This window comes from Perna viridis, chromosome 9, assembly GCF_037379345.1.
Source record: "Perna viridis isolate PV_CMFRI_1.1 ecotype Kerala chromosome 9, ASM3737934v1, whole genome shotgun sequence".
NCBI lineage: Eukaryota > Metazoa > Mollusca > Bivalvia > Mytilida > Mytilidae > Perna > Perna viridis.
Window position 1 is genome coordinate 28,630,446 of NC_142453.1, and position 11,653 is coordinate 28,642,098.

Here is an 11,653-nt window from a genome sequence, read left to right on the forward strand (position 1 = left end):
ACAGCATGCTTCGATGCATCGCAAATTTTGTTGTGCGTTTATTAAATAGCCTTCATAATCAGAACAAGGATTTATCTATATTTAACTCCTTGATCAGAATGATGAATTTAAAAATAAAATCAAGGAGTTCAATATTAACCATGTACAACAATAAGTTTGTGTTTAGATACAGCCTTGTTCTTTCCCAATACTGATTTTTTTTCTTTGACGCGGACGAAAAATGTTTATGTTTCTATGAAATAAACATATATATTTCATCAGGTTATTTACACAACAGTAAATTAGACACTTAAATTCATGTCAACAGCAAAATTCCCGGAACTTAAATGTACAGTACAAAACAAGACAATAATGACCTCTGACAAATTACATATTTGTACACGCATCAGTGTTACGAAGCATTTATACCGAGCATAATATAGTCTGTCCCGGATCTCTTTTAAAATAACATTTAACTTTCTATTGGGACAAAGCTAGTTCTTTTTTCGTCGTCAAAACATGAAGACATTTCTTATATTTTCCAGTATTGTGATTTTGGTCAACGTTGTCATTATTTCAGGTATTTATTTTCTCGTTTCCATTTCTTATATTTGTAATTTTTTGTGCCCTTTATATTTCAAGAAGATGTATTCGTTTTTTTTGTTTTTTGTTTTTGCTTGTTTAAAACTTCTTTAAAACGTTTAAATGTATTCGGTTGTAGGTGTTGATGCAGCGGTAAGTCTTTCACATATTTTAAGTCTAATTGGGAGATAAAGTAAGTATTCAGCAACTGTACCTTAATTTGGAATGTTGGAATGTTCCCAAAATATCTAATCCCAGGATGGCAAATGAAATTGTGCCCAGAATGTTTAATGAAAAAACAGTTTTATTCCCAAAATGTCTAAAAAGAAAAAAAAATAATAAAAGAAATAAATGATTTTTTATTGAAATAATGAATTTTTATTTATATTTTTTTCATATATATATTACCCATACACCATTACAAATTTTTTATAAGATTTTCATGTTGGTCTTACGAATTGACACCCTTTTTTTCATAATTAAATAGTGTCTTCCCGACTGTCCAACATCTGAAAATTACCGGTAAAAAAAGTTAAAAAAATATTTGACAATTATGAATGTTTTGATAAGGAATATACATGTTGGTTAATTAGAAAATGTTTCGATAAAGAGAGTTTTGAGGTTCTATACGGGGTGTTCATTGAAAGAAAAAAAATACTTGTGTGTTACTTTAGCTTTGTGAAGTTTGTTCTCTATTTGTCTTAGTTTTTATTGTTTTGGTTTTTTGCATCAGTATTTGTTAGCTGATTGCTTTATAACTAATGGCTGATTATCTCGATTGTCCTTTTGGTTTGTTGTTCCTGTATTGCCCCGTACGGGTCCAAGTATCAAAGAGGAGACCTGTAGCAGCTCTAAGCTTGGGAAAGGCGGCTAAATAGTACCCTGACCAGGGGCTAGGGCAATATGCCCAGAGCAACTGGATTGTGTGCACGAAGTAGTTGAATGGGTAACCCTGGAATTCTACATACTGGGGTTTTCAGGCAGTAATAAGGAAAACCTGACCGAAAACCATAGTAGTGCAATGTTTTGAAAGATGCCACGTTCCTTGCACGTTAAAGAATCCTTCTGTGGTATTCATTAGGAGTAGGAACCTCTGTGTTCTGTCACAGGAGGCTAAATTGTCCGACACTACCCACCTCTTTCTATTTCTCGGGCGTTAACATCAACAATCAATCAATTCTGTTTCTGTTTTCGATAGCTTATGTTTGTACATGTATTCAGATATTTTTTATGGAAAAATGGCATCATATTTGCACTTTAATTTTTATACATGTAATATTCATATGTTTTAGTTTCATTAAATAGATATGAAATCATACATGTAAATCATTTGTCATTTTTGTTGAATGAAGCATATTATTAAGCAATTAGCTTGAAATGCTACAACTCATTACAAGAGTACTCTTTATATATTATATTTTAATCATGATTTTATTAAATAATTTGCATGGCTGGAATTTATACTCAAATCAAAATCATTATTATTAATTCATATAGTATTTGATTCATAAAGCATTAAAAATATTGGATATTTAAAAAGTATGATTTGTTTCGATATTATTGTTTGCTTCAGATTAATATATCCAAAACAATATAATAAAAAAATAAATATGTATTTCAAATTAAAATTATCTTCATATATTTTAAGATTTTTTAAAATATTTAATTTATATAAATATGTATTTATTATTTATTTACAATAGAAACCCCTTGCTACCCTCAAATTATAATGATGATCATACTTATTTAATTGGAAACAATGAAAGTCGGACAATCAGAACTTTTGTTGTTGGACAATCAGAACTCCATAATTTTAAAATGAACAATCCGGAATAAACCAATTAAATATGTCTGACAACATTGACAAATGGGATATTGGTGTGCAAACAAATAATAAAGTGTTGAATTGAGCAAAAGAATAAAACACATGGGGAAAAGATTGTTGTAAAAACATAGTCTTTCACAATTAAGTAATAAATTCTATATGATTTACATTAAATCAGGGTACAAAATTACCTTTAGACATTTTGGGAATTACCCTCAATTTGTGATTAGACGTTCCGGGAATAAAGGGATAATTAGGTAAAATTTACCTTTAGACATTTTGGGAATTACCTTCAATTTGTGATTAGCCGTTGCTGGAATAAAGGGATAATTAGGTAAAATTTACCTTTAGACTCTCTGGAATTAGACATTTTGGGCTACAACCTTTGATTTATAGCTCTCGTTATTAGTATTGAAAAAGTCAACAGAAGGGGGAAATTTAAATGTCTCCTGAATAATACGTAACCAGTTCTTAAAAAAAATAGTAATTTGCATTGGTTTACAAAGAAACCCCTACATTGGTGAGGTAAACCTTTATTGAAACAGTTTAAAAACAAATTTGTACAGAAAAATGTTGAACCTACCTCGTGGAAGTACATGTATCAACTAAGCATGCTCCGAAAGTTTGAAAAAAGTATATTCTAATAATATCCATACTCCACGAATAATTCTGCATGTAGGAGAAACCTTGTAACTCTCAAAAAGATTGCACAGCAGATGCGGAATGCTGCGTGAGTCGTTGGAGACCTAAAGGAAGGAAACGTAGAGAGGCTGCTTTAGGAATATGTAAGAAACTTGGTACTCAAGGATCAGGTATGCATTCAATATTAATTTTGGTTTTGAGTGCAGTTTCGTTAGTTCCGGTTAGCAGTCGACTGGCTATGGTTGGTTTAAGTCCGTCATTTATTTCTCTCATTTTTTCTCTCTTATAATTTAGATTCATTTTTTAGTATAATCAAAACCAGCACCATCTATTTGATAAATATACGAGAGAATTTTCCACACCTTCCATCATTTGTAGCTATAGTTAATCTATGTTTTTTTTTCAGTGTATTCTAATGACTTTAATATAAGTATAATAGGTACCATGTGATATTACACTCTCATGATATGTCCAAAGAGTGAACCACAAGGAGCAACTCGGCTAGTGTTTCTAGAAAAGTAGAAGACCCTACCGGTTCCGGTCCATGCACCCAGTTTTAGTGTTTTTTTGGGTAGCCTATTTACATTTGTTTCTAACTGCACGTTATTTTGGTTCTAATATGTTGTTTATTTTGTGTGCCTATTTCTCCTGTCTAGACGTTATCTTAGGATTATGTTCTTTTAGATTACCGAATCCCTTAATGGTTCCCCCTAATATTAAAGTGTTTCAGCTGCTGTTGTTTTCAGTAAGATCTGATAACTATGCTTATTCATTTATAGTAGTCTTAATCTTTTTGCAGCTTGCTTCGTAGAGCCCTGGTATGACAATGGATTGAATGTCGCTGAATGTTATTGTGCGCGTTCATATTTTTGCAAGGGAACTAATGTGCATGATCAGCCTTTAGGAGAAATGGGTATGTAGTAGTTCTGTACGGTTAATTTCTTTACATTTCAATCTAGCTACTGTCATATCCCATTTTAAATAGTAGTTTGCTGTCCTGAAGGCCAAGTTTACGCCACAATATTAGAAATAGTTAAAAACCGAATTAAAGTACATTGATGAAATTCATATGCCAAACCTACAAAATTGAGAGCAATTGACAACCTTTTTCTTTGCGTCTGTCACGTCTATAGGTGTATATTAAGTGCATGACGGTTTCTATTGATGTTCTTAGCTTCTTACAATATCTTATTGACTTTCAACTTCACAATTAAAGTGGCATTTAATGACTATGGCCTACTTTCCCGATTTATATTTGATTGGTCAAGCGACTGAAAACAACATTTCTAAAACAAGTTCTACATTATTATTTGATAAATCTTGTTTCTAGTGTGTATGTTTTACCGATGATTTGACACAAAAACAGTGACCTTGCATACGGTTTTTGGCATGGCACCTTGCAAATAACTAATCCATGTATATACAATAACATTGCCATATTTGCTGTTTATGAAACCTACCTGGAAAAACGTAGGATATTGAAATATATGTTAATTGTCTTTGATCCCGATAGTAATAGATGAGATATTCTATCGAGACATTGATCCTGACAGTAAGAGATTTGATATTCTATCGAGACATTGACCCCTGTAGTGAAAAAAAGTGACACTCTACCGAGACATTGATACCGAATGTGAGAGATGTGACACTTTATCGAGACATTGAAACCGATAGTGCATGAGTGTCTGTAGTTTGGTTAATGGTTACTGTATGAACATGGAAACATGAGTGTCTGTAGCATGCATAGTTAATGGTTACTGTATGGACATGGAAACATGAGTGTCTTTAGCATGCATGGTTAATGATTACTGTATGGACATGGAAACATGAGTGTCTGTAGCATTCATGGCTGATGGTTACTGTATGAACATTGAAACATGAGTGTCTGTAGCATGCATGGTTAATGGTTACTGTATGAACATGGAAACATGAGTGTCTGTAGCATGCATGGTTAATGGTTACTGTATGAACATGGAAACATGAGTGTCTGTAGCAAGGTTAATGGTTACTGTATGGACATGGAAACATTAGTGTCTGTAGCATGCATGGTTAATGGTTACTGTATGAACATTGAAACATGAGTGTCTGTAGCATGGTTAATGGTTACTGTATGAACAATGAAACATGAGTGTCTGTAGCATGGTTAATGGTTACTGTATGGACATGGAAACATTAGTGTCTGTAGCATGCATGGTTAATGGTTACTGTATGAACATTGAAACATGAGTGTCTGTAGCATGCATGGTTAATGGTTACTGTATGAACATGGAAACATGAGTGTCTGTAGCATGCATGGTGAATGGTTACTGTATGAACAATGAAACATGAGTGTCTGTAGCAAGGTTAATGGTTACTGTATGGACATGGAAACATGAGTGTCTGTAGCATGGTTAATGCTTATTGTATGGACAATGAAACATGAGTGTCTGTAGCATGGTGAATTGTTATTGTATCGACAATGAAACATGAGTGTCTGTAGCATGGTGAATGGTTACTGTATCGACAATGAAACATGAGTGTCTGTAGCATGGTTAATTGTAACTGTATGAACAATGAAACATTAGTGTCTGTACATGGTGAATGGTTATTGTATAGACAAAGAAATATGAGTGTCTGTAGCATGGTTAATGGTTACTGTATGGACAATGAAACGTGTGTCTGTAGCATGGTGAATGGTTACTGTATGGACAATGAAACATTAGTGTCTGTAGCATGCATGGTTAATGGTTACTGTATGAACATGGAAATATGAGTGTCTGTAGCATGCATGGTTAATGGTTACTGTATGAACATTGAAACATGAGTGTCTGTAGCATGCATGGTTAATGGTTACTGTATGAACATAGAAACATTTGTTTCTGTAGCATGGTTAGTGGTTACTGTATGGACGGTAAAACAGTGTTTGTAGCATTGTTAATTGTTTAAATTTATTTTGTTTTCAGGTATCTGCACACGTTCGAAATAGATAAACACAAAACTGAAATAACAAGTCAACCTGATGTAAAAACCAATTAAAAATAAAGCATGCTACAAATTTCTTCTCTTTTCTTGAACTTGATTCTTTTTATTGTGAACATTCGATTTTCCTATTCTTATCACTGGAGGTTTTTTTTTTACTAAAAAACGAACTATTCCCAACTCAGTCGATTTTGTTCCAAATTTATTCACCATAGGATACTAGTTACCGGTTCATTTTACGAAGTGTGATAATGTACAACGTCGTGCGGCATAATTATAAAAAAAATACAAGAAAAAGTTCGTTAGTCACCCATAACCTGATGTGTTGTAATTGAGTGTAAGAATGTTAAAGGTATAAATATATGGTTTCTTTACCCATATGTCCATAAATGAATATATTTGGGTAATCATTTACATTTGTACGTGTGCGTCTGTGGACATCCTAAATGAATTGTGGTAGTTCACATTTCTAGTTTATTTTTGTTATTTTTTTTTTTATTCATCTCGAGGCATTTCTAGTTTAGTTTTGTTATTTTTGTAATTCATCTCGAGGATCATCTTACCCCGAAACATTTATTTACTACAATATAGCCAATGACACCCTTTTGATTTTTCACACACACACACACACACACACACACACACACACACACGATGTCGGACAGTTATGGCGAAATTGATTTTTATCCTTCATGTTCAAGCTGGAAATTAAATACAGCTATATATAAATCCTTGGTTTAAATAAAACAAAAACTGTCCGAAATTTCTGCCATGCTCTTTAATTTTCTCAGACAAATTTCGCAATGACAATTTTTGAGCGATTTATTTAGATGTAAATAAAGATTTTTATACGAAGTAACTCCATTGATTGTCAAACAAGTGCCACTTCGTATGACCGAACTTAAGTCAAGCGGTTTAGCTTCGGTGACCTTTTTTTGTCTAAGGTAGGCTTTAAGCAAGCCGCGGTGGAAGAAATAATATATAAAAAGACTATTATTTCAAATCCTTGTAGAGTTCTCAAAATTCATCCGTAGATTGAATTTTATATATTTGAAACACACTGGCAAAATAATCGGAATTTTTCCGCCATTTCCACGACACTAAATAATAACCGTTTTTCTTTTGTGTAAAGAGACAAGCTGAGGATTTCCAATTGAGTCGGCAACAGAACGATGCACGATCGAATACTCAAAAGTGAATTTAGAACCGGACGACAGAAAGGCTGATCGATCCGGTTGGACTTTTCCACATTTCCTACCCGAAATCCCCAATAGACGATTATTTTACTTTGTCTTGCTGAACTATAGTAACAACTGTACAAAAGTGGCTTAAAAATATATGTCAAATGAACAATGAATAAATAATAAGAGTCGACCCAAAATTCAACTCTCTTCATTTTGTTTTTGCATATGTTTTCGATGGGCTTGTAAAATCGATCACGAATTTAATAAAAAGAATGCATGAAGAGCACGTGCTGAATTACTTCCGCTAACTTGCGTACATTTGAAAACGCTGTAATTCAGCAGAGGTACTTTATGTTTATACCAGAGAATATTTTAGAATTAAACAAGTAAAACACTTTCTTTTTATTCTGTTAAGGTGTTTTTACCCTAATTTACCTATTCCGATTCTATTTTTAAATTTGTGATCCCTGAAAACCCATATCTTGATTCTCTGAACTTTCACCCTCTGTTCGTCTGCAAACTTACTTAGGTAATTGGGTCATAACATTATGTGACCGTTCTTACCAGTAACTCTTCTTTATTCAACGAGGATATAAAGAGGTAGGATTTGATATTAAATCAAACTTGATTTTTGACGTTCATTGCGTTATTTTAGCGAAGTTTCCTAATATCATTCAAATTTCCTTTGTTCCTATCTTAACCAATAAAAAATCTTAAATTAGAAATACCAAAACTTCAGACAAAATCTTTCTAACAGTATAAACGAATTAAAAGGCAACTTCACATATATATCTTGATATTTACTAGACTCACATTTTGTACATATCAAGCATATTGAATACAAATACGTTGCAATTTCAAATGAATTAACGCAACATCAAGTTCATAATGTAAAATAAAACATAAAACATTTCTACAAATTATTCTGTTTTTAAAGCCTAAGTGACTATTTATCGGAACTTCTCCAGGGTGATCAAATTCACTTGTCAGCAGTATTCAAACACGTTTGATGGAAGTCTGTGTAGTATGAATACAAAAAAAAAAACAACAATCACATGCATCAATACTAATCAGCAGAAAACAATAAGTGGTAATGCAAAATAATGAAATAAATAACTGATGTTAGATGATCGGAAACCCCTATAACCACCGTACAGATTACATCTATGTCGTATGAATATTACGTGTAACATATTGCCAGACGGAAAAATCATCTGAACAATTATTTCCTTATCGTGTTCGTGTGCAAAATAACTTTCCTTAAATTTTATCCAGACATTCGTAGTATTTGGTACTGCATCAGAAAACATGCGGACGTCACTTATTTTGCTCGGTATTTGCATAGTTGTTCTAGTATTTTCAGGTTAGTGTAGATTTTTTTATTTCATAAATTGATTCAAAAATACATAAAGACTACATTAATTCTCCTTTTATACCTTTTTTTCAAATTGAAGTATGTGATCTTCAGAACATGGTTGTCTAGCCACTTAGTATATAACAAGGAAGTGACCACCTTTGCTCTGTAGGCTTCAAATGAAGAGATAGGACTAATGTCAATAGTAGAGAGACATTTCACTTCATTTATTTTAGAGCCTTTTAAAGCTTGCTTTATGGTATGGGTTTTGCCCATCATTGAAGACTGTCTAGTAACCAATAGAAGTTTGTTGCCTGGCTTTTGATGGGTGACTGTCTAATTGGCAATCATACCACAGCTCCTATCTATATATTTTTATTAAAACTAATTCGTATTTTTCTGCTCAAGATTACAGCTATGAAGCTTTCTTTATCCCGAATGAGGAAGATAAAGCATGCTTGTTATCTTCCAAATTTTTGCATGAAAAGTTTTTACAAATTATTGTTGGCTAGATAATCTGCAAGTCAAACGAGAAATGTCAATTACTTCTAATTGTATTTGGTTTTGTAGATGTGGACGCACTCAGACTGAAGGTAATTAGTCATTCGTATAAGGCAAGCCCCTTGTTTCTTAAATAATATGTATTTTACCCTTTGAAGTAAATAAATAAATAAACAAACAAACAAACAACAACAAAAACAAAATCTATCAATTAGAAAAATTTTGAGCGTCAATATTTTATACGAGTTCTATACGCTAACAGGAAAGATCTTGTAAGAACTCCAAACAATGTGGAAGTGGAAAATGTTGCGTTGTCCCGAATACATTTAAAGGCAGAAAACGCCGGTCAACTGAACAAGAAGGAACATGCAAACCCTATGGTGCCGCAGGTTCAGGTAAGTTGGCCACAAAACAGGTATTTTGATTTGTGAAAAAAAACCACATTTAGTCAATGGTGATGGAGAATAGAATTAAGTGCAAAAAAAAGGAAGTAGATGCGAAATTGATTTCTATACAGTCAAGCCGATAAAGTAGATAGGATTTTCTATTTAAACTCAATTAAAAGGGAGACATATGCTTTGTCTGCTCTCGATATTTCTATCATATTTTTTGGCACCGAATGATGTCTCGTTCTAAAAATATCATTATCTGAAAAAGAAAAAAAGATTCAGCTTGAAATCAATTAGAACATCGTTTTATTACTACCTCAACTCATAGTGTGCAATGATAGATGATATACCTTAGATTCATCAATTACAAAAGGATATATTTTTCAGCCTGTTTTGTCAATCCCTTTCAAATTCACCCGTGGCTGTATGTTGAAGTATGTCCATGTCAAAAATATCTTGTCTGTACCGGAACCGGGGTTAATGAGGTACCAATAGGGCAACGTGGTAAGTAAAAGAAGAAAAACTGTTAAAACAAAAGCTTTTACGTAATTTTAGTATAAAATTGGCATTTAACTTCATGCTAATATCGATCAGAACACCTTGGCACGTCCAATAACTACAGTAACATAAGAAACTTATAATGTAGCCCTTAGTGAGTCGTCTCAAGATCAAAACTTACTCGCAGCTTCCAACCGTTTCAGAAATCACAAGAAACGGGGACATTAGAAAAAAAGTTTGATTTTACTCGAAGTTACGGAATGCTAAACGACGTTATGTCGTAGAACACCGAAAGGTCTTTCTTCAGCAATTATAGTGAAAGAGCATGCTGCTGCATAGAGCTTTGATTTTCTGAGGAAGAAAAACACGTAAATAGGGATAAATATTTGAAGGAAACAGTTTAATATATAGCTTTAATAGAAAGTTCGATAAAATAAATCGCGAGGAAGTTCAGTTCAGAAATATTTTTATATCGTACACTATACATCTTGATATTTTCATTTTTCAGGCATTTGTTCTATCTAATAATGTGAAAATTGTGATGTGAATAGTTGATATCAGCAAACAGATTAAACAAACCAAAAAAACAAATGATGGTAATAAATTCTATTTTTTGGCACGTTACGTTTTTATTAGACATTTTAATTACCATCGATTAATGAGCTAAAGCAGAGGACGCTTACCCTACCGTTGCACCTAGTCCATGCTCCCAGTTTTTAATGGAGTCCGAGTTGTCCATTGAGTTTTGTTACTTTGTATGTATTGTTTTAGTTATTTTACTTTATGTTCTTTGTTGTGTGTGTCTGTTTTCCATGTCTGGTCTTTTTCCTTGGATTACATTCTTTTGATTTCCGATGTTATCTGGGTTCCCTTGATTACTCTTTTATTTTTTTCACAAAAAATCCAAACAATCAGCTTTTTTTGCTTGTTTTCTTTTTTATCAAATTATTTGTCTTTCGTTTTGATAACTTCATTGAAACTGTTTTGCTTTCACAATTTCCATGTTGTTTTTTATAAATGGCAGCCTATTTATAGATCGTTTCGTCGAATCTGAATCATAAGATGTGTTTTCTATATCTGGTCTTTGTCGCTGGATTACATTCTTTTGATTTCCGCTACAATCTTGGTTCCCTTGATTACTCTCCTAAACACGACGTAATTGTCTTTATGAAATACGGCATCCCATTCTCATCAACAGAATTAATAAACACTTATTGGTGTACTTCATGGCACTTTGAAACATTCTTGTATCTGCCATCCAGCATGTGGATATTCTACAAGTCATCCGATGCCTACGCTCTTGAAATATATTCAGAGGTGGATCAACGTGGAACCCTTTAAGCTCCAAAATTTTGTTTGATTATATAGTATATAATTTATTCCGAAAAACCCATGTATCCCATAGGTATACAGAAAAATAAAGCATTTTAAAAACATATTAACAATAAATTGGTAACATTGCTGAGAAACGAATATCTCTTAGTGGAGTCCGAGTTGCTCATTTGCTCTTGTAACTTTGTATGTATGATTTTAGTTACTTTATATTCTTTGTAGTGTATGTCTGTTTTCCATGTCTGGTCTTTATTCCTGGATTACATTCTTTTGATTTCCGCTAGAATCTTGGTTCCCTTGATTACTCTTTCTTATTAAACAGACTACACTAGTAAAAAATAAAAATCAATGTAGGCCTTATCTCAGATTATCTGGATGCGCCATTGGTATTATTTGTCATTCCTGTCCA

At 32.8% G+C, this 11,653-nt stretch overlaps 1 protein-coding gene across 1 annotated transcript; it reads left to right on the top strand.

Annotated features, from left to right (window-relative positions):
• Positions 1–400: 400 nt before the first annotated feature.
• LOC148607643 (uncharacterized) lies at positions 401–10,531 on the top strand. The gene is made up of 9 exons (XM_088543551.1): positions 401–559; positions 701–714; positions 3,066–3,198; positions 3,828–3,941; positions 5,971–5,990; positions 8,364–8,533; positions 9,095–9,117; positions 9,802–9,918; positions 10,421–10,531. Exons 1-9 carry the CDS (start codon positions 499–501, stop codon positions 10,435–10,437), a joined length of 669 nt encoding a protein of 222 aa, XP_088399677.1. The 5' UTR covers positions 401–498; the 3' UTR covers positions 10,438–10,531.
• The last annotated feature ends 1,122 nt before the right edge of the window (positions 10,532–11,653 follow it).

What these genes read in the sequence shown, in the direction of transcription:
- LOC148607643 (XM_088543551.1), top strand. Translation starts at nt 499, where the DNA reads ATGAAGACATTTCTTATATTTTCCAGTATTGTGATTTTGGTCAACGTT. An exon ending in ACTTGGTACTCAAGGATCAG is followed by an intron (nt 3,199 to 3,827) that starts GTATGCATTCAA and finishes ATCTTTTTGCAG; the next exon opens with CTTGCTTCGTAGAGCCCTGG. An exon ending in GTATCTGCACACGTTCGAAA is followed by an intron (nt 5,991 to 8,363) that starts TAGATAAACACA and finishes TACGTGTAACAT; the next exon opens with ATTGCCAGACGGAAAAATCA.